Source organism: Falco cherrug, chromosome 1, assembly GCF_023634085.1.
Source record: "Falco cherrug isolate bFalChe1 chromosome 1, bFalChe1.pri, whole genome shotgun sequence".
Classification (NCBI taxonomy): Eukaryota; Metazoa; Chordata; class Aves; order Falconiformes; family Falconidae; genus Falco; species Falco cherrug.
Window position 1 is genome coordinate 124,966,251 of NC_073697.1, and position 22,419 is coordinate 124,988,669.

The 22,419-nt window shown below is 48.7% G+C and overlaps 1 protein-coding gene across 2 annotated transcripts in view; it reads left to right on the forward strand.

The window, feature by feature from the left end:
* The window catches only part of MAP2K6 (mitogen-activated protein kinase kinase 6), a 55,196-nt gene that overhangs the window by 17,969 nt on the left and 14,808 nt on the right, over nucleotides 1-22,419 (forward strand). For both annotated transcript variants that reach the window (XM_055727912.1, XM_014286240.3), the window contains exons 2-11: nucleotides 8,595-8,661; nucleotides 9,609-9,657; nucleotides 12,146-12,259; nucleotides 13,805-13,924; nucleotides 14,720-14,836; nucleotides 15,303-15,354; nucleotides 17,445-17,572; nucleotides 18,291-18,368; nucleotides 19,104-19,243; nucleotides 22,156-22,201. In XM_055727912.1, coding sequence (XP_055583887.1) covers nucleotides 8,595-8,661; nucleotides 9,609-9,657; nucleotides 12,146-12,259; nucleotides 13,805-13,924; nucleotides 14,720-14,836; nucleotides 15,303-15,354; nucleotides 17,445-17,572; nucleotides 18,291-18,368; nucleotides 19,104-19,243; nucleotides 22,156-22,201 — 911 coding nt within the window. The remainder of the gene's footprint in view (nucleotides 1-8,594; nucleotides 8,662-9,608; nucleotides 9,658-12,145; nucleotides 12,260-13,804; nucleotides 13,925-14,719; nucleotides 14,837-15,302; nucleotides 15,355-17,444; nucleotides 17,573-18,290; nucleotides 18,369-19,103; nucleotides 19,244-22,155; nucleotides 22,202-22,419) is intronic.

Consider the following 22,419-nt stretch of genomic DNA (forward strand, 5'->3'; position numbering starts at 1 on the left):
AGTTTTCCACCAACGCCAAGCTGTGCGGTGCGGGAGATGCGCTGGAGGGAAGGGATGCCATCCCGAGGGACCTTGATGGGTGCGAGAGGTGGGCTCGTGCGAACCTTATGGAGTTGGACAAGGCCAAGTGCAAGGTCCTGCACATGGGTCGGGGCAATCCCAAGCACAAATGGAGGCTGAGCGGAGAATGAATTGAGAGCAGCCCTGAGGAGGAGGACTTGGGGGTGTTGGTTGATGAGAAGCTCAGCATGACCTGGCAACGTGTGCCTGCAGCCCAGAAAGCCACCCGCACCCTGGGCCGCATCCAGAGCAGCGTGGCCGGCAGGGCGAGGGAGGCGATTCTGCCCCTCTGCTCTGCTCTCCTGAGACCCCCCCGCAGCGCTGCATCCAGCTCTGGGGTCCCCAGCATCAGAAGGGCATGGACCTGTTGGGGCGAATCCAGAGGAGGGCAGGGCCGTGAGGATGCTCAGGGCTGGAGCACCTCTCCTGAGAGGACAGGCTGGGACAGCTGGGGTTGCTCAGCCTGGAGAAGGCTCCGGGGAGACCTTAGAGCAGCCTCCCAGGACCTAAAGGGGCCGACAAGAAAGCTGGAGGGGGCTTGTTACAGGGGCACGTAGCGATAGGACAAGGGGGAATGGTTTTGAACCGAAAGAGGGGGCATTTAGATTGGAGAGAAAGAAGAAATTCTTCACCACAAGGGTGGCAGGACACCGGCACGGGGTGCCCAGAGACCTGTGGGTGCCCCATCCCTGGCAGCGTCCCAGGCCGGGCTGGATGGGGCTGGGGGCAACCTGGGCTGGTGGGAGGGGTCCCTGCCCAGGGCAGGGGTGGTGGAGCTAGGTGGTCTTTAAGATCCCTCCAAACCAAACCATTCTATGATTCTGAGAGGCAGAGGGAAAAAGCAAGGAGAAGTGACTCAAGCACTCCATTTAGCCTGCTGGCATATCCAGATTTGGTATGAAATGAAATGTGCTTATTTATTTATTTTTGGAGAAAAGCACCAAAAAGAGGAGTGGTGCACTAGGACTTCAGAGCAAATAAGGGCTGTCCCGTGGTATTTCTGCACTTGATACAGTGTTTCAGGTGTGTCCTGATTCTAGTATGCCTTGGCAAAATCCATCACATGCGTAAGAGTGCTCTTGCCTTTCCTGCTTCCTGTCCCAAAATACGGCTCCTGGAGGGGAAAAAAATAAAATTGCTTCAGTTCTTGGGACATAAAGATTGGAGTTGGCATGCGGACACAGGGTGCAGTGATGGGGCTGGCAACAGTGATGGGGAGCTCAGACCTGGATGTACCAGTGGCCACCAAATGGGCCGGCAGCTGCACAGCACCCAAGCAATAGGAGGAAAGCCCGGAGGTGGGAGGCATCTCAGCCCCATGGCTGCAGCAGCCTTGGCTCCCTTCTCCGGAGCAGCCCTGAAATGAGTTGTTAAGGAAACAGATTTCAAGTTTGCCGTTTCCAAGGAGGTATTGCAGACAGCCACAAGGGAAGACACATCTAAAGCATGTGCAGGAAATGTCCCTGTCCTGCACAGAGGATGTACTATGTTCCTCACTGGAGCATCTCCATTTATCTCCAACCAGTCCAGTTGCTCATGGCAGTGATGGGAGTGCAGCCAGTGGTCCTTGGCCACCCTTACTTATTGATAGGGCTAAGGGGAGAGCAGCTGAACTACATTTCAAGGAGCAAATAAAGCACAATATCCACTTTATCTCTTCCCTTGGCCTTTGGTTGAAACTTCAACAGGTTTTAAGAATCTCTTGCACATTAAATTCCTTTTCTGTGCCTTAATAAGGGGTCGGAAAACAGATTTTCAGGCCTGCTTCCACATCACTGGTGCTTACATGAACACCTAGCTTTTGGTTTTCTCTACAAAGTAGGGCTTTGGCATTCACAAAATGGGTGGTGGGCACAGCTCAGCCACTCACCCACCCTGTCCCTGGCACCCTGCTCCGAGTGGTGCACAATGTGGGTTTGTGCAGCTTTACCAAAGGGTTACCAAGACGTGCAGCCCAGGCATGGAGGCAGAAGTGACAAGAGAACTTCCCCTGGCATCTCCCAACCCCAGCCACTGAACCAGTCACCAACACTAGCCTCCCTATCACCTGTAGATCTGTCCCAAAGATATTTTAATCAAAAGAGCATGGCTTAATTCCATACTTTGCCTGTATGGCAAAATTCAAAGACTTGCACACAGACAAAGCCTGTGGGAGGAAGGTGGTGGTGGTACTGGAGGCACTGTGGTCATGCCTGTGGAGATGCCACAACAACCCATGGGAGGGCAAGTGGGGCTGCCTCTGGGAAGTGGCCACCTGGGAGGTTACATTTATATTGCTAAAACCACCAGAAGTGGCTAGTTCCTGAATTTACACCCATTTGTGTTTGTTCTGTTTGACTGAGGACTTGATTTCTGTTTCAGCTGGAACGGAGCCAGCTTGTAAAAACAAGTCCAGGTACAGCTCCGGCAGTCTGGCTTCTCCCTCAGACCCACTCATTTAAACTATACTTTGTTATCTACATGTATTTTAATTTTTAGGCACAACAATTTGGCAGGGAAGCTCAGGCGTCTTTGCTCAGTGACTGTTGTTTAGTCTAGAGGTGCTGAGTGTTTGACTGTGGGGATGTCAGGAATGCTCCCAGCCTTCCCCCTCCTCTTACGCTTGGCTGGGACATCCCCACTTGTGGGATTCCTTGGTGGAGAGACCTGGGCAGAATCAAAGGCTTTTCACCTTGAGAACTGGTGAGTGGTGGTGAGGTGTTGCTGGGGCAGATGACTGAGGACCAAAGGAGATGGGCAAGTCTATCACCAGCCTTGAACTCTCATGTTTGCTACGATGGGTTTTTATCAGCTCTAATCATTATGTATGCCTTAAACTTTAATAATTTGCAAGCATAAATAATTAATCTGTGAGATGATCTTGAATACTTGTTATTGAAAAAAAAATGTTTTCCCCTCTTTGGTCATTCTATGTGACATTTATGTTAAATATGAGGTTGCTACATCTTCTACAGCAGCAGTTGCTCCAGGTGACCCTGCTGTGCCCTGGGTGCCATGAGAAACTTTAAGGTATCTCAGTGTTCACGTGCCTGGGTCCAGGCATATTAATGGGTGAAGTTCTCTGGGGTTTGAATATTTCCACCTGGCCTGCAAGGTTTGGACTTCTCTTTGACAGCATCGAGTCTACCGTTCCTTGCTGAAATATGAGCTGGAACTGGGCTTTGGATAAGAGATGCCCTTTGCAGCTGAAAACCAAGTCTTTGCATGAAGAGCTGTTTTCTGCCGGGCATTTCCAGGGCATCTGGGACAAAAAAAAGAAAGAAATTAATCTTACTTTCTGGGGTTTTCAAGAACCGTCTCAGTTTGGGGTTTTGCATCTAAGCCATGGCCACGGGTCCTTTCCCACCGCAAAGTAGGCATAGCAGCACTTTGGTATCAGCGAGAGGTTGGTTGTGCAGCCGTTCGGCACAGAGCTGTCTTGCAGAGCCCGTGAGATGCCGATTCACTCCTCTTCCATGGAATCGCACCGAGCATTTCCATTTTGCCCTTGTGTTAGGGCGGGGGTTTTGCTTACACAGTTAAGTACAGCTGATAGGGGAAAAGCAGATCATTTGGCTTTCAAAACTTTTCAAGAAATCAGAGAAAAGAGCATTAGGAAAGACAGGAACAGTAAATGAGCCACTTTTATCTCAAAAAAGTGGGAGAAAGAGGCATTTCCCGCCTGTGAAATTTTACCAGCAAATTATATGCTAAAGAGTGCTATTTGAAAGGAAGTGTTGCTACATGGCAATTGAACACAGCTTTAATAATAAATTGTGGTGAAGACAGAACTGGTTAATATCCTTTGAAGGAAATAGGAGCTTTTTGTGGCAAGGAACCATTTACTTTGGATTATATCATAAAAAGTTTTTAACTGCAGTGAAAAGTCTGGAGACTGGGGAATGGGATTTTCCTTCAGAAGTAAAAGTTTATTTTCTGTTACAGCATATGTGGGTAGTGAATTCCTCTGTCTTCCCTTTCTTTATTATTCTCTGTTATGCTTCCTACCCTTTTGCTGTGAAACTTTGAAGTTTCTTTTTTCAATATTGATATTTAACACTGCCCTAATTGAAAGGGGCTAGCAACATTAATCTCCCTGTACGCTCTGTCAGTGCTGGTGAGAAGAGGTTAACGAGCCCAGTGGAAGTTGTATTTTTCTCCCCTCCCTCAGGAACTGGGTTTAAGACCTTCACAGGGAAGTATTTAATGTGTTTTCATTAAGTCAGGTTTTCTTTTTCCTATTAGGATTTTGCTTTCAGACCTCACTTTGTTCTCAGCATTGACTCTCTTGCGCTGGCCGAGGCAGTGCCCGGGCGGGGGGCAGGCGGGGGGTAGCTGGGCACAGGCGGTTGCAGCGATGCTGCAGCTAACTGCTTGCATTACTGCTGTCCTGAGCAGTGCGCTTGCCAAGAAAGCACTGAGGGTTTTTAAAGGTGGCAACATCTCTAGCGCGAGTCAGTTCAGCATTTACTGTGGGTAATTGCTTTGCTAGAAGAAAGTAGATTTAAGCTTGTGCTTAATGTTACAGATACCCAGGGTGTTCTGCTGAATGAAAACTCACTTCTGAAGATGTCTCTCAGCATTGCTCCACACCAGTCTGTTTCTTCCCCCTCAAGTATTCTTAAAACTTGGCTTTTGAGTCAAGTGCTTGTGGAAGTCTCCATGTGGGAGATTGCAGGGAGAGGTCTCAAATGAGCTTTAGCTTGAGGGTGCAGAGACCAGAAAGCCACCAGTGGCTGTTTACATGGAAAACTCATGACTTCTTGGGTGCTGGGGAGCAGATACATGTTCCCATCTGTTGATCAACCAGGACTGTGAATGTTTTGCAGAAGGAACCACGTTTAGATTTCATGCTTTGTATGATGGCTCACTGGGACTTTCCTTATTGCAAACCCCAAGGAGTCGCAGTGAACCCTCCACACTGATGCTCAGGCCCTGGCTGGTCTGTGCCTCAGGACCGAGCCTCGTGCTATTTTGGTGTCTGAGACACCCGGTGTTTCTGCACAGCTCAAACACGGATGCCTGGTCTGCCATGGGTTGCTTTTGTGCTTCAGCCTGCTTCTGAGTCGGGGACTTCTTTATTTAGTCATCTGTTTTGATCAGATTTGCAATCTCCAAAAGCTCAATTTCTCTGTCAGAGAAATTGGCCAGTGGATTTACACTTGCCACAAGGGACACAGACTGTCAAATATACACGTGGTGATTTTCTTCAGGAAACAAAGCTAAAAATAATAATGAATCATAAAAACACTGTGGAAAATACTGGTTTTCTGGTGGATGGAACAGGTAACATCCAATTTGGTATGCTATTAAGCTGCTTCAACATTCAGAGCTCCTGTAGAGATGACTTTCTCTGCAAACTGCAATTTAATACAGCTTCATCTTTCAAAGCCAATGTCTGCTATGGTAAACTGGGGGATTTTATTTTGACAGCAAGATTGCTTGGCAGTTATTATTGAAGAGAAATGATCTTGGGACTTCCAATTATTTTTATTCTTACAAAAACCCTCTAAGCGTCAGTGTTTGCCTTTGGGGAGAAAGTCTTTCAAGCATGTGTGACCTGGACCCTTGTTTTTCAGAGCAGCTGCAGAGCCTCAGTTGAGCCCTCCCACCCCATGCAATGGGGAGCTGGGGCATGGGGCGAGGGGGGGACCCCGACTTCAGCACCCTGCTGCAGCCTGCCAGGGTGGCAGCCACGGCTCCACAGCACCGTGCTGACCGCTGCTCCGTGCTTCTAGTTTTAAGGCAGTGCCATGTTTAGGATTGCTGATGCTTCCTGCAAGACACTTGCAGACGCTGGCTGCAGAAGGCTTGGAGAGACAAGAATTTTGCATGTTGTAACAAAAGGAGCTCAGAAACTTGGCCTGATCCAGTTGAGAGGCATGACATTTCCTGATTGCAGCTCGAGACTTTCATTAAATAACCATGTGGTGAGCCACGGTGCAGAGGTAACCATGTTCCCCCTCCGCACCACGAGCTAATCCTGCAGGAGCTGCTGGTGCTGCAGGTGCGAGTCCCAGCCGTGGCAATTTCTGTTGCAATCCCTTCTCCTGGTACCACTGTGAAATGGGTGTTTTATTCTTGCTACTGTTGTTGCTCGCTTCTTTCTTGAAAAGAAAACCCCAAAGAACATTAAACTGTGTCTGTGTCTTGGCAACTCAACTGCACGAACAGATTGTGCTTCAAAAAAATGGCAAAGTTTCAAAATATTGTATTCTGTGAAGAAGAGACAAGGAAAATAAACTCCCCAAAGTGCAGATTTTATTTCACCAGAAGGCGGTAGGCTTTTAATATTTATTTGGGTTTGGCATTTTGCTACCTAGTTCTTCTGCTGACACCACTTGTGAACCACGATAAGATTAAATGCTGTACAACCTGTTCTGGTTCACGTTCAAATCAGGTTAATTTCCAGTAGGTTCGTTTTCACCCTTCCAGAGCTACCTGAGAGCAGGTTCCTGAGGTTCGGGTACAAATCCACAACAGAAAAAAAGCAAAAAGGAAAAAACGGAGCAAATTTGTGCTGGTTTCTCTTTTGATTTTCGTTGTGTGAATGTCAGTGGGGATGGATGGTCGACGTATGCCAGGAGGCGGCTGGTGAGTGTTAACAGGAAGAGTTCAGCTCTAGAGCTGAAGAGGCAGTTCCTGCCTCCATGGGCAAGGTGGCAAATTTTTGTCTTTATTTCCCCGTGCAAAATAAGGAGAGATACTGCTTTTCATGTGCGCATGGTTGTCTTGTTTGCTTGAGCTGTGAGAGGATGCAGGCAGGTTTTCAGAAGCAGAGAGGTCACCGGGATGGCAGACTTAGAAACTGTCAGCAAAATGGTTTTTGTTTGCCTACACTGCAAGACCTGTATTTTTGAGATTCCTTTTTTAGCTAAAACACAACAACATCCAGAACACTGTTACCCATTTAGCATCCTGTTAGAGCTGATGTGCGCTTGGCACAGCTTGGGCAAGAAATGGTATCTAGAGCATCTAGCACAGCAGGGCTTGCTTCTCAGTTGTGCCTTCTAGAGACCCTTCTAGTACAACTAGAGAAAACTAGAAGGAAAAGGGTCGCAGAACAGCTCTGCTAACTGTTAGAATTTCTCCACTTGTTTTTCAATGATTTTTGCTTCCTTACACACAAGCTTTTACCTCTTGGGAAAACTGAGAGCTGTTCTTCATGGCTCTGAAGTGACCTTGCTGCTTTTATTTTGCCTTTTCTATGTTAGACTGAAAACTCCTTGCAGCAGAGAATTGGCTTTTTTTTTTCCTCTCCCCTTTTGTAAATTTGCAGCTCTGTCAATTTCTAATACCGATAGTGAGTGTGCACAGTGGTTTCCAATAGATAGTTTTCCCAAAAGGTGTCAGCTGGGTTGTCACAGCCTGTCCCATCCTGGAATGACTCTGCCAAAAGGAGCAAGTATGATCGTGTCTTTTGGAGCAGACAAGGTGGGAGGGAAAAATAAAAATAATAATAATAAAAAAAGATGGGCAATCTGAATTGCCTAATTGCTTCAAAAAGGTCATTTTCAGGTCTGGGTGCCTGTGCTTTGATCTAGCACCCCTTGGCACTAGGATGCACAGACGTCTGTTGACATGAGTTTGTGTCAAGAGGAAAAACAAACTCAAACATGTAGGTAAAGCTTGAGAGAGAGTGTTGGGAATAGAGAGTAAAACTCATGCTTGAAAGAAAGATAGTAATTGATATAAATTGTTAGGTTAAAAATGTTTTAATGCCTAAATTAGATGCTTGTGCCTTTTTGGGGGACCAGAGATTTTATTACACAGCCAAATAGCCAGATGTTTACCTTGGGGTTTCGGTGACATGACTTATGTTTTCAGGTTATTTTATCCATGAAATCAAAACCCCACGCTGAAATGTCCCTGTATATGTTTAGTCATAAAAAGGTTCTTGTATTTCTCTAGTCTGCCTGGCTCTTGTGTCTGCTGGCTTGGACCCCCTTTACAGGAGAGCTTGCATTTGAACTGCTTCAGAGCTTGAGCTTCATCCAGCTCAGAAAAGCTTGGCTGGTCAGTATGAACAGAAACAAATGGCTTTGAAGCCTGCAAACTTAATTCTGCTTTATTTTTGCTGGGTTTGCACAACTTTAATGACCAAGAGGTGAAACATCCCATTTAAACGGAATCAGAATCTGATTCTGGACTTTCAGCTTCAATTTAAAAAGATTTTTAATCCTGCCAGCATTTGCAGTTATGTATCTGGAATGGTTTAAAATCTAAGAAACATTTTAAGGGAACCTACGTGGGTAGGGCTGACGAAGGAGAAATACCTTTCACTTTGCATTTTCACATGGCCTGCCTCTGCCAGAGCTCTTGCCTGTTTTCTGTACCAAGTTGGCAGCCAGACCTTGCAGGTCTAAATGAAGCGTTACTGAACAAAGGCACTTTATGTTTTGAACTCTGTGCCCTGAGTCTACACCACTAGCCTGGCCGGGCATTTATGTTAAATAAGGTCAACAAATATAGACAAGCTGTGTTTTGCAAATTAAAACAAAACAAAACAACAAAAAGGTGCCTTTCTTTAATTCTGCCTCTTTCTTGTTTCACAGGCAGAAAGAGAAACCCTGGGCTGAAAATTCCTAAAGAAGCATTTGAGCAACCACAGACAAGCTCCACGTAAGTCTGCAAACACTAAGGCAGAATAAAAAGAAAACCACGAACCCCAGCTGCCTTCCAACCTTTGCTAGTGCCTGTGCTGCCACGGCCAGGGGCCAGCAGCCGGTCACGGCCAGCGCCTGGGGCTCGTGCTTGCAGGGCTGGGATAACGGGGACCCTTCACAAGGAAGAGAAGCAAAACACCCAGGTTAATTTTGGCACCATTAGGGAGGATAATAACAGCCCTTGTATTTCTCTTGTAGCCCCAGGTACAAGCCAGGGGGTCTGAACCCATCACCCTCTACTCATCGCTGCCCATGGTCCATGTCTTGTGCTGCTTAATGATGTGCCCAGGAAAAGGAAAAACCAGAATGGGCACCTGATATTAACTGATGTGGCACTTTGGCCACCCAGTTTGAGTAATGTGCATTTGGTCAAGGCACAAAAATACATCCCCTTCCCTACATACTCAGCCTTGCAAAAGAAAACCTTGTGCTTTTAAGGCAGTTTGTGCAACTCCAGCCTGCTTGGCTTTCTTTACTTCCTTGAGGACTGACTTTTATTAGCCTGTTAACCCATGCTATATGCCTTAGGTAATCATTTACAGTGGTTTAAGGCCTTTATGCCCATCTAATCCATACAAGTTGGTAGATGTTTGGTGCTTGCCACCTGCCTTGCCTTTCGCAATGAATCTCTGTGGGTTCCCGCGTGGGGAAGTTGGGTGTGAGAAATGCCAACTCCAGCAGCTTCCTTCCTGACCTCTTTTTGGGGGGACTTTGTGGATCTTGGCTGTATCTGTTGATCCTGCAAATCTAGGAGACTAGCTGGGCTGCTCAAGGCTACTCGGGCTGCTGGCCCGAAGGTGTGAGGGGACGGCCTGAGGGACCACGGGGGCTGTATTTACTCACTGAAGGAAAATGGATCTTTGTAAGGAACATTTCACATCTTTTCCCTTTTCTCTCCTACAGGCCACCCAGAGATCTAGACTCCAAAGCCTGCATCTCCATTGGCGAGGAGGTAAGACTAGGAGTTATGGTGAGAAGACAACCTCTGGGGACAGGTGACCTTCCAGGGCTGGCTGCCGTGGTGCTGGCTGCTTGTCCAGGCAGGCTGCTCAGGGGATTGCTTAACTTCAACCCTCCAAGAAAGAGCAGATTAATAAACACCAGCTATTAAAAAAAAAATGTAGCCCATTTTGCTTGTTGGAAGGCAGTTGCTGGATGAATTGAAGCTAAGAAGAGCCAGCCTGGGGGCTTGTGGGAGCCCTGACAGCCACCTTCAGCCACAGACAGCTGACGAGCCTCTGGTGTTTGTGTTTCTCCAACAAGGGCTGTCTGCGTGGGACTGATGGCCCCATGGCCAGCTGCAGTGTGACCTGCTGGTTGTCACTGCTCTGATGACATGTCCCCAAATGCTCACCCTTTGCATCCCATGACACCTGCATCCCCTTCATGTTTTCCACCTTGGAAATGTGTTCCTTGCCTCAGTAAGGTGCAGCTAATCCCCTGGAAATAATGATTATAAAACAAGGAGATTGCTAACGGCAGATTTTACTCTCATTTCAGTTCCTTTGGTAATTTAAAGCCTCCATCCAAAGTATTTCCCTTCGCTGATATTGAAAGCCATCTCGTCAGGTTTCTAACTCAGGGTAGATCCTCCTGTCCTGGAAGCAAATCCTTCTGACAGTGTGGAAACCAGTCCACCTGATGTTCTAAAAAAATAGCAGGGAAAAAACAAAACCGAGGACAGCTGTTTCGATAGGTGAAAATGGCACAGCAGCATTCATAACAGCACTTTAAAGCTGGGCAATAAATTTATTAGGTGCAAAAGATAGGCCTTGGTGTCAGAGAGATAATTTATGAAGTGAAATGCTAATGCAGTAGTGGTTTATGCTGTCTATCTTTGGATGCTTTTCTTTCATTTTTAATTTTATATTTTCCCTGGCATGGAGCAGGGGCTGGAAGGTGGAAGGAGTGTGAGATGCCTCTGGAGCAAAATGATGCAGCACTGAGGCAGAGAAAATGCCTGCCGCTAGAGCAAACACCCGCTCCAAGAAAATAGTTTCTCCCCTGCAGTCCTAGGGATGAGGAAAAGCTCAAGCAATCCAAAAAGTCTCCATGCATGAAGGCAGAGAGCAGAAACACCCTTGTAAAACCCAGAGCTCAGGTTTTTTTACAGACGCAGATACGTGCCTCTCTTGGAAGGACTGACATACTGTGGCTTGCATTCCGCCAGATCTGTTGCCTATTTGTCCAGCCAGGTTCCTTTAGGGTGTGCTCCCTCTTCCACCAGCCTTTCTACACTCACCCCCGATCCCTAGGGAAAGCCACTTTCCCTCCTCTCCCTTTCAACTTTGCTGCTAAATTTAAGAATGGCCTTGAGAGAGTCTAAGGGCTTTTTTGGAGAGGGTCCCGTTGAACAGTAGGAGTAGTGTCAGGCAGTCAGAGATGTTTAAATGTCTGCTGTTACACAAAAATGTTAGTCAGGGCTCCTTTTGCAGGCAACATAGCTGCAAGTGAATGACCGGGAGCCCGAGCGCACAGTAACACAGTGTACGGGCCCTGCATGCTGTGGCATCCCCAGCCAGCACATTTCAGGCTGCAGGTTTTTTTCTGCTGTGCCGGCAAAAAGCGGTGTGGGATTATGTGCTGTGAATCAGTTCATTATAACCCGGTTCTTTCTGTAGGATGATTGACTGATGTGGTGCATTCAGCAAACAGAATGGCTGGTTTTAGTAGCAAAAGCATATTTTAAAGATCCAAAAAAAATAATAAGCAAAAAATAGAGCCTGCTGCACAATATCACGGCAGAAAGGAGAAGGGCAGGTTAGAATGCAGGGCTCCAAACAAAGTCATCCTTTGTGTGAGGCTGGGAGAAGGACATCTCAAATGCTAGACAAAATAAATCTGCCGTGGTTTAAAAATGGGGCACACTCAACTAGTATTTGGCCCATCTACAGGTCTGGAGAAATAAGCTTTTACAGGCCTTAAGAAAAACTGGGGATATTTCCATTATTGTTTGTGGGAGGGAGGAGGAGGAAGATGGAAGGGGAAAAAAAAAAAAGACTGAATGTGTTTCCTGGGGGAGAAGCTGCCGTGGTGTTTTCCATCTCAGCCCTTAGAAGATGGAGAAGCTGAAAGAGCGAGCAGCTAAAGGTGGCTGGAAGGGGCACTCGGGTGTGGGTGGCTGGGGAGAGAGCATCCCACCGAAGGAACCATCCTTCCTGCTCCCGCCCTGCTCAGGATGCTCATCAACACAGGCTCCCTGCTTATGCTGTTACAAGGCATATCCTCTTCAGAACGCTGCTAACTGCTGCACGGTAGTTAATCCTGACAGCCTCCGAGGACCGTGATTTTGTTTCTAGCCTCATGAACACAGGTAGGGAGGGGGATGCACAGAGGTGAATTTATGTGCCAAGCAGGGCTAGATTTTAGGGGTATTTTGCTCCTTGCGTAGCATGTATGTGCAACAGTCAGCTTCGCGCTGATGTTTTTTTGCCCCGCAGAACTTTGAGGTGAAAGCTGATGACCTGGAGCCCATCTCTGAGCTGGGACGAGGTGCGTACGGGGTGGTGGAGAAGATGCGGCACATGCCTAGTGGGCAGATCATGGCAGTGAAGGTAGAGTGAGCCTCCTGAGGTGCTTCCTGTCTGTATCGTTGTGTGTGGGCACCCTCTGCGCTCTTGTTTGTGCACAATTTTGATCTTCCTTGTTCTGATGCATGCCTTTACTGAGATTTACTTCTTTCCTTATGAAATCCTCTTTCTACACTGGGGCGAAGAGTGCTGAGGTAGATTTGGTCCATTTAACCAAGAAAAGGCATGTGTTTTGAAGTATGATGCTCAATGTTTTTCCAGCATTATAGTGCATATTGTTCACCTTTGTCTGCTCTATTCCTGTTTTCACTAAGATGTTACAAGCTATTTGCCGTGATTTTTTAAATGTGTGCATTTTTTCTAATGTAAATAGACTCTTAGATTCAGGGCTCTGCACTGTAATTGCAAAGAAGAGTGTACTGTAAATTTTATTGCATAAGGTAATTTTCTTCAGCTGGGACTTTTTTAGTCTCTTTGGAACGGGAAATTTTTGTTGAGATTTTCACATTTTGTCTGCTACATTGGGATCTTGATTCATGACAGGCTTCTAGATGCTACTATGAAAAGTTTTCCTAACAACAGTTTAGACTCAAGCTTGCAGCTTAGGGAAAGAGCCATGGGAAAATTTATATTTTGAGAAGAACCAGTTTTTGCTTGGCTGAATTTTAGCTCAAGTTTCCTTTCAGAACAAGAAAAAAGAAAAAGGATGCAGAGCTGGAAGTTATGAGTAAGCTGAAGAAAAATTCTTAGCTCCTCAGTTGTGGATAGACTTTGCTGTGGATGCTGGGGTGTGTCTCAGGGCCTCTGTGCTCTGCATTTGGTCTTCTTGTTTGCTTTGGTGTTCACCAAACTGCAAAAGACCTCTCTGAGTATGGTGGAAGGTCTGAAGAGGGTAGGGCAGGAACATTCAGGCTATTACTTGCATCTGTGATGCTAAACAGTTTAATTCTGTGACATTACTGACCTCAAGTGGCTTTGGCCAAGGAGCCTGGAATATGTGTGTGACCTGTGTTGGACTGTGTCATGCCCCTTTGTGGTGCTTCCCAGCTGAGGGTTTCCAGGTATTTCATATAAATGACCTCTTTTCCGTGGGAGACTGGAAAATGTCCATTTTCCACAGCCAAGGGGAGCACATGGGCTCTGGCTGCAGGGCTGGAGCCCTCTCTCGTGACAAAGTCTGCTGATGTAAATAATGTCCACTGCAGCTCCAGAAGTCATGGGTTTCCACCAGCCCAGAATTTGATTTCCTGCTCCTTTTTCCTTGCTCAAGCTTCGGTGACTTTTGGCTGTTGCAAAAAGAGTGGCATTGCAGGGAAGAGCCAAATCACCTGCAGTTTGGGCTGAGGCGAGAAGACCCCTTCAACCTCCATTGCCTTGTGTTGCCCTGGGCTGCTCCTACTGCACGTGTTTTGCTTGTGATGTTCTTATGACAAAGAGGTGTGATAAAAAGGTAACACGAAGAAGTGTGATAAAAGGGTAAAGGTGTGATGCCAAGGCACTGTGGCCAGCAAGGGTATGGCTGTGGTACGGAGGTGCTGACAGCCAATGCTAAAATGCTTTGTCTTCCAGCGGATCCGAGCCACAGTGAACAGCCAGGAGCAGAAGAGGTTATTGATGGATCTGGATATCTCCATGAGGACGGTAGATTGCCCCTTCACTGTCACCTTTTATGGGGCACTTTTCCGAGAGGTATGGCATCCTGGAGATTAGCTGTGCTGCCGCTGGGAGACTGGATCCTCTCCCAGGCTCTGAATTCCCATGCCTAGAATCACTCCAAGAGCCAGGGATTTAATCTCCATCTAGACATGGAGACTTGGTACAATATGAGTTTGCTCAATCCCTGCGTAAGGATCTGTCACATACAGTTACTTCTTGGTGAGCAAGGAGAGATGCGGTCCCACGTGAGGAGGAACCAAAGGCAGCCAAGCCCCAGTGCCAGGAACGTGCGAGTCCTTTGTGCTGAGACATTGGGGCTTGGTAATGAGTTTCAGTGATGGGGATGGCCGGGCACTGAGGACATCAACTCACAGCCTGGTCTGTTAGTGTTAATATTGTCCTGACTTGCAATGAGAAAGCCACATGGAGGAAAAGTGTGGAAAGCTCTAAAAAACAAGATTTATTGAAAGGTTTTAAGCATAGCTCTGCTGAGCTGAACTTTTCCTGGCTGAGCATTTGCAGTGACCTGAACATGTAGGAGCCTCAATCTCGATAACTTTCTGGGCTCCTAAATCACTGGGACTCTGCTTTGGGAAAAGCAGATAATAAAAGATACTAAATGTGGTAGTGAAGGTGGATAGCGCTTAATTCCAGCTGGAGAGGAGGGAAAAAGAAAGCCCAGTACAGTTTTGGTGAATGAGTTATAAAGGACAGCGAAGAGGCAAACAGGCCAGCAAAGGGCAAGTGCCAAAGAAGACCTTTGCGTGTGAAAGAAAAGGAAAAGATGCTTTGTTCCAGTAGGCATTATTTCCTTTCTTTCTCCTCTAGGGAGATGTGTGGATTTGCATGGAGCTGATGGATACCTCACTGGACAAATTCTACAAACATGTCATTGACAAAGGCCTGACGATTCCTGAGGACATCTTAGGGAAAATAGCTGTCTCTGTGAGTATTAGCAGGGTGAGAAGGGAAGGGAAAGGATGCTTCTCTTTGAAGCCAAGTCCTACGTGACCCAAGCTCCCTGCTGTATTTGCACCAGGAAGAGCATGGTCCATGGGCCAGCACGTGTGAGCATTCCTAGCTGGCTTCCAGCATCTGGTCTGCAGTGATGTTATTTATAAACCATAAATAACCCAAAATGTGCCTATACACGTAATTGAGAGACAGCACAGAGTCAGATGTGGGGAGGGCCCTGCAGCTCTTTTGCCTTTTCATTAGGGTCCTGGAAGCCCTGGGTGATCCCCGGGTACCTGCCATCACCGTGGGCTGCTGTGAGGGTGCAGGACTCGTGGGAGATGTAGCTCCTTCCCTCTAAGCAGGTCTGGTGAGGATGGGGTGGGTGAAGCCAGATAACATTTTCTCCTCATCATGGTGCTGCCAGGTGTGATTCACTCTGGAATTCTTGTTTCAGATCGTAAAAGCACTAGAACATCTACACAGTAAGCTCTCCGTGATCCACAGAGGTAAGTGCCAGGCACACAGCCATGCCACGCTGGTGTCTCTCTGCCCTGCGCTGCATGCTTTTAGCCTTGCAAGGGCTGGCCTTGCAGCCAGGCACAGGGCTCCCAAAATATCCGAGATAAAATGGGCCTTTGACAACAAAAATATTCCACAGCTTTTCATGACTAGCAAATTCTAGTCAGAGGAAATGTCTGCTGGTTTGCTTTTTAAAGACTGCATGCTGGTCCCAGTGTTTCCCCGAGGTGGAGGAGAAGCGAGCTCCAGCCTGACTGTGCTGTCAGAGAAAGGGCTGTTTCCCCCTGGCTTGCATTTCTCTAGTGCACGGTCTAAATCCCTGGTCTGCTCCAACACCTCTGCGAAATTATAAAACAGATTTTTCCTTCTGACCTCGGTGGGCTTTGGATCAGGCTTTGCCAAGGCTTCTTCCCCAGCTTGATGGCTCCATGCTGACGTGCAGTGAGATGTCTCCATGCCAGCATGATGCTTCATGCAGTGATCTAACCATCCTCATCCCCTTCTGTGAGCTTCCCTGAGCAGCGGTGGGGCAGTATAGTTTCATACTTAAAATAGCCTCAAATCAAGTCATAAATACCCTCCTTGAAGTCTTCAGACATTTTCCTCTCTAGAGCATCTCAAAGATGCCATGAACACACTTAGAAAGAAACAAATTTGCAGTGTGGCTGCTTGATACCTTTCTTTTTAAAAGGTCTTTTTCAATTTTTCGTGAGGAAAAAGCCCTCTCTGGAATGTGTGAATGCAAGGGAAAGGAGCATCTGAAGCGAGCAGAGTTCAGCTCCAGCAGGCAGTCACATTTTGTACGTTCTGCGTGTGGCTGAGGGTTGAGTTTCTGCCTTCTGTATCATTTACAGTGGTTGGAAAATGCTGCTTGGCTTCTGGATTTCTGTTTACTTGTTTGATTCACACTGAAAATTGTCTTATTTCAGCATAGTAACAGATGGGTGAGGATCTCAGATACCTGAAGCTTTTGATTGCAAAATGCTGATTAGAGAGCAAATGTTAATGAAATGTAAACCACCCAATTCTAATGGGCGGGACTGAAGCAGCTTCTGGCCTCCTTTGGATGTTATTTCAGCTCTTCTGTTTAGTAGTTTATCACATGCAGACAGAGGACCTTCTTGCAGAGGAGAACTCGTATTTCTGGGTGGCAACAGGGAAGGGATTGCTCCCTTTTGAGAATCACTGCTGGGACAAGAGAAAACAGGGTGGCCTGCGCTACCTGCCCGGTGCTGAGATTACATCTGGGATTAGCCTCTCAGGGAGCGATTGCCTGCTGTGCAGAAAAGCACCTCCACGCTCTTGTGGATATCACTTACTAGCTTCTTTATGTGCCTTAATTTCCCTTTCTGATGTTGATTATAACTGCCTTCATGAGCGTGATCCAAGTGTGAATGCACCGAGGATTATAAGGCAGTGATGGGAAGCAGATAAATCTGGCAGTAATAAATAGATGAGACACTGGCCTGATTTCCATAAGGTGTGGAGCACCCACACGCCTGCTGCTGCTCACATTGCCTTCAAGCTTGGTATCCTTAAAATCAGAGGCCATTTCTGAAATCCTGAGCCTTGTCTTAGTTTACTGCTCCCTCCTTCCCCTGCAACCCCTGCTCCTCTTCACCCTTTCCTGCACTCCCTTCATCCTTTCCCCGTGGGTTTTTCCTTTTGCTGGCATGAGACCAGATCCATCTGGGGACTTGCCAGAGCTCCAGCCGTTTGCAGACAGCTTCTGGAGGTGCCCCCAGCCCTGCCAAGCTGTTCCCCTGTGAGCACTCTGATGTCCGTGGCCATCCCTTGCGCAGTGAGATGCAACGGTTACGTGCAGGGTTCCCTCTCGCACCCCCAAATCAGAGAGGAGTCTGCAAGTGAAGGGCCACTTGCAGGACACATGACAGGCCCATGAGGCTGTCACCTGAACTTGCAATAGCCGAAGCCAGGGTTTCTGGCTTGCACAAAGCGCAGGGGTTTGCAGGGACACCTTTGGTGCCCTCTGCTGATAGGAAGCACTTTGGCTTTTTTTGGATTGGCACAGCCACCCGTGCCTGACAGTGACTGTGGTATGTGTTCCTTCTTGCAGATGTAAAGCCCTCTAACGTGTTGATCAATACGCAGGGGCAGGTGAAAATGTGCGATTTTGGAATTAGTGGTTACCTCGTTGACTCGGTTGCTAAAACCATGGATGCAGGATGCAAACCCTACATGGCTGTAAGTTGAGCCGTGGAGAAGCTGCGCGTGAAAGCTGCTGCGGGACAGCCAGAGGAACATGAGCCTGGGCATCGGGTCATCTTAAAGGGGGAAGGATCAGCCTCCGGCATGTGTCCTGGGGACTTGTTTTGGAAGATGTATCCCTGAAGTTACTTGTAAAGGGGCAGAGAGGGGAAACAGATCTCATGGGTCAGATCAGATCTCCTGGGCACAGCTTCCTGCTGTGTTATCACCTCCCTGTGACCTTGGAGAGGGCTCTGTAATTACTCCATGTTGCATTTTTGCCATTTGCCCTGTGGGGACAACAGTACTTTTCATCTGGGAGGAAAAAGTCCCCAGGGATTGGGTCCCTCAGACTCCTCCTGAGAGCTGCTGTTCAGAATTCACCCTGTGTGGAGCACTTGCACAGGGTGAAAATGGTTCTGCAGAACCGGGGCTTGCCACCCGCTGTGTGCCAGATGTGCCAGGTCAGCTCCACCACCTCAATCCCTGGGGCAGGTACTGTCTGCTTCTGGTGACCCATTCCACTGCCCGTCCTTACTGGCAAGGATATGGGACCACATCTGGCCCCAAGAGACCAAGAGAGCAAGCTGGTGGCATGGGCTAAGTGGTCCTGGCCTGCCACCCTTGAAAGACCCATCTGAGGTTGGTGAGCCCTGGTGTGGGCACTGCACTGGGGCTGCCCCTGTTCCTCACCCACCTTTGTCTCTGTTCACAGCCTGAAAGAATTAACCCGGAGCTGAACCAGAAGGGGTACAGCGTCAAATCTGATATCTGGAGCCTGGGGATCACGATGGTAGGGTGACCACCTCTGGGCTCACAGGGATGCCAGCAGGGTTGAGTGTTGCTCGTGGATTCATTTTCCTCCCCAAAGTCCCCCTGACACTGGTGGCCCTGGAAAGATGGCGGGGTGGGAGTGGGAACACAGCTCTGAGGGTAACCAGGGAGCGCTCCGTGGGGTTGAGGGGAAGAGGATGGAGCTGCTTTGCCAACTCCTTGCCGTCTTCGGAGGTGCTGGTGCCCCTGCGGTGGGGCTGGCCCCGCTGCGGCAGCCGTGGCTGCCGGGAGATGGCAGCATGGGCTAAGGCGAAGGCGTCCGGTGCCGCACGTCTGTCGCCTTGGAGCAGGTTGGATTTCGAGCACAAAAAAATACTCTCAGTACTTAGCGATTAGCAAAGCCCCCCTCAGAAGAGGAGAGACGAGTAGTGTCGCCCACACAGTGTTTAGGGGGAATCCATCTGCTTGCAGAGTCATTTTATAGCGCAGTTAGCCTTTGCAGCGCGGGTAACTTCTTTCTCCAGCCACATCTAACGCGAGGGTAGTGGAGTCTGGACTGTGGAGGCTGCTGGGTCTCCTCAGGCCTCTCCCTTTTGCTGGGGGAGGTTAAGCAAGATGTTGTGGCCAGGTGGGGTGAGGAAATGCCACGTATTTCTGTGGGGTCTAAAAACCTACCCCCTGGGTGGGCCCACAGGCACCCACAATGTGGGGGGGTCCGTCCGCAGTGCCTGAGCCGTGGGCCCTGTCTCCGCAGATCGAGCTGGCCATCCTGCGCTTTCCCTATGACTCCTGGGGGACGCCCTTCCAACAGCTCAAACAAGTGGTGGAGGAGCCATCGCCACAGCTCCCAGCGGAGAAGTTCTCAGCAGAGTTCGTCGATTTTACCTCGCAATGGTAAAATGCCCTCTCGGCCTCACTGCCCCCCCCCCCCCCCCCCCCACTCGCCTCCGCCATGGTGTGGGCAGGCCGAGGCAGGCAGGTGCCCGCGGCCTCTGGTGTCCCTGTCCCCACAGATGTGTCTCTGGGGTACCACCCGCATTTTTGAACAAAATATCCCCCAGGGGAGGGATGGGCCTTCATGCCCTCACTGAGCCATGAGAGCTGGGCTGGGGCCTGGTGCTGTGCAGGCAACACGCACCCTTTGGCAGAGCAGCAGTGATGGTGGCTGCGGGGTCTTCCCTGCCTGAGGTGGCGTGGAACAGGCTTCATTGCTCTGGAGGGGCAGGCAGGACGGGATTTAGGAGACATTCTCAGCCCGATTGCCCCCACATTGAGAGCACAGGGGGTCCATGGCGGAGCCAGCAGCACGAGCAGGCCATGGGCGGGCAGCTCTGCCGGGCCCCTCACATCCCTGGGGCTGGCGTGGCGCAGGGAACAGGGCTGCGTCCTCCTGCCTCCTGCTCCCAGGGACACTGCCTGAGGGCAGGGCCGGTGCTGAGTTTGCCTCATGGTGGCCCCTATCGGCAGCTGTCCCACTACCGGGGCCCTCCAGCTGCTGTGCTGCTTTCCGTGGGACTCGGAGCTGGAAACAGCAGGAGAGTTTGGCTGCGGTGTAGGAAAAGGGTTGGAGCAGATGCACGCTGTCTGGAGGTTGTGAGAGCTGCATAAAAGCACAGGCTCTCCCAGCACCCGAGGAGACTCACAGCTGCCCTCATGGTATGGTTCAAAGAGAGCTGGCAGCAGCCCTGCGGCTCCTGACTGCTTCTCCCTCCAGCTTCCCTGGAAACCGCCTGGGAGGCATTTTTATTTTCCAGGCGCTGCAGTGCCATCCGTGGCTTGCCAAGTTGGCAGGTGGATGGTGGGTTTGCGTGGTAGCCAAGAAAGGACAGCAGATCGACAAATACAGAAATGTGAGACTGTTCCCGAGCTGCCAGCGTCAGGGCCTGGAGCCCGGCCGGCTCTGCTGTGACCCAGGAAGGGGATTATCAGCTGCTCCTGCCCGGGGACTTTAAGTACTAGTATTCGGATTCCTCAGAGTCTTGTTTGTACATGTTTTTGAGGTCCCCACGGTTCAGCTGCATGCCTCTACCAACCCGCACTGGGGAATACCTGCCTGTGCCCACACGGCTCTGTGTCTATCAGAGGTGGGAGCTGGCTTGGAAAAACCCTCTTACAAAATGCCCACTGTTTTTGCAAGGCCCACGCTGAGATTTTGGACCAGCTGCCTTTCTCCCATGCTGCTGGCTCACTACTTGTTATTGCAAAGTTGCCTGTTTGTGCCAGGCAGGCTGTTGTTCCCCACTGAATATTTTATTTTTGCAAGCACCATGTCGTGCAGCTATAGCTGTGGGCTGATAAGTAAGATATCCACAGCCGTTTGTGATAGTTGCAGTGAGAAGAATGACCCTGCTGAGCAGCACTCATGTCTTGAAAGCTCATGCTTGTGAGAGCATGTGGCAGTTCCTCTCTTTGCAAATCCTATCCTCCAGGATCACTGAAGATCCCTCAAAGCCGGTGGAGTGGCACGGACTCAGGAAAAGTGCACTTTGGCTGCAGATTACACTAGTTTAGTGTTGTTGGAGTCTGAGAATTTATTCTGACACCAAAGCAGGTCACATCAGTGCAGTGTATCAGGATTGGCCTGGCTTAGAACTATGTCAGATTCAAGAGGTCGCAGAGTGACTCATACCGTCGGCTGCCTGGGGCAGCACAAGTCTGATTACCTGTAGCCCTTGCAGGGAGTTCCTGGGATGTCTGAATCAGGATCAGATCCAAGTATGGCTCTTAATTCCTGAAGATGTGCATTGATTTCCGTAACTTGTCACCAGATTCCTGGTATTAGTAACCTGGGACCAAGGTTTTTGTAGAGGGTCTAAATTAAGAGGGTTGTACCCAGATACTGCTTCTGGACACACCTATCCTTCAAATTTACCTTAGCACCTCGGCTTGGCCTGCTTTTGAGTTCAGAGGATGTGACACATCCCGTACCTTCAGTTCGGCAATATTGGCACGTATCGTTACTAGGTTCCTCTGTTCATTCACAACATGACACTAAACATGAGCCCTCTACACACAGCAAGCAGGAAATATCTATTCAGTGTGTGTCCTCCGCTTCCTCTGGACTCTGGCAAATCCCAGCAGAGGAGCGACTTATCATCACTGAGGTTCTCACTTTTGTTTTGCTCAGTGTGACACCTTTTCCCCGCCACCGACGTGTACGTGTGTGAAGATCTTTTCAAGTTGCTCCAAGTGTCTTTCCCCTAAATACACTGTCAGGAAGTGAGTAGAGATTACGTCCTGTCTTTTAAAAGCTATTTTCTGCTGGAGGGAAACCAAAATAACTTCCAACTACAACCCTCCAGAGCCATCTGTTGTAGGAGAGGAGAAAAAAAGGATGTCCCATGTAACCGTCCCCGCTGATAACAGCATGATGATAAACAAATAGTTGTACATGTGCTTTGGAGCCACTTGGTCACTGCTCCCAATCAGAGGTTGGAGGCTATATCCATTCCTTAGTTGCTTGCTGGCCTACTGGATAAGTGCCCAAAAAACCAATTGTACCTGTCCCCCCAGCAGCAGGCAGTGTCTGGACTGGTATATATGGTGTGTCCAGATCTCGTTTGACCTTGAGCTCACTGCACTTGTGTGTACCCACCACTGTATACTGAACAGGGCCTGTGTGCAAGGCTGTGTTGGCTGTAGGTGTCCTCAAGGCCTAAGCTGTTTGCTTAACGTGTGGATGAGTAGTTGAACTTATTCTACAGGGACATGAAACCTTGCTTTTTTCATGGTATAATTTTATGGCCTTGCTCTAAATTGCATACAGAATGTAACTTTTTTCTTTTTTTTTTTTTTCCTCATTAAAGCTTGAAGAAGAATTCCAAAGAACGGCCAACATACCCAGAGCTTATGGTGAGTGTGCCTGCATTAAGCAGTGTATTGGCTCAGAGCTGAGATGAATTAGAATGAGATGCTGAAGATGGGGTTTCCAATAGTGGTTGGTGATTTGGGATTCTTAGCATCTCTTTTTTCATAAGAGATGTGAGAACCATGGCACTTCAGGGTCTTGCGAGGGTGAGTGCAAATCAGAGATGCTCTTTGAAATTTTGTTCAGGTGCTATTCCGGTCAG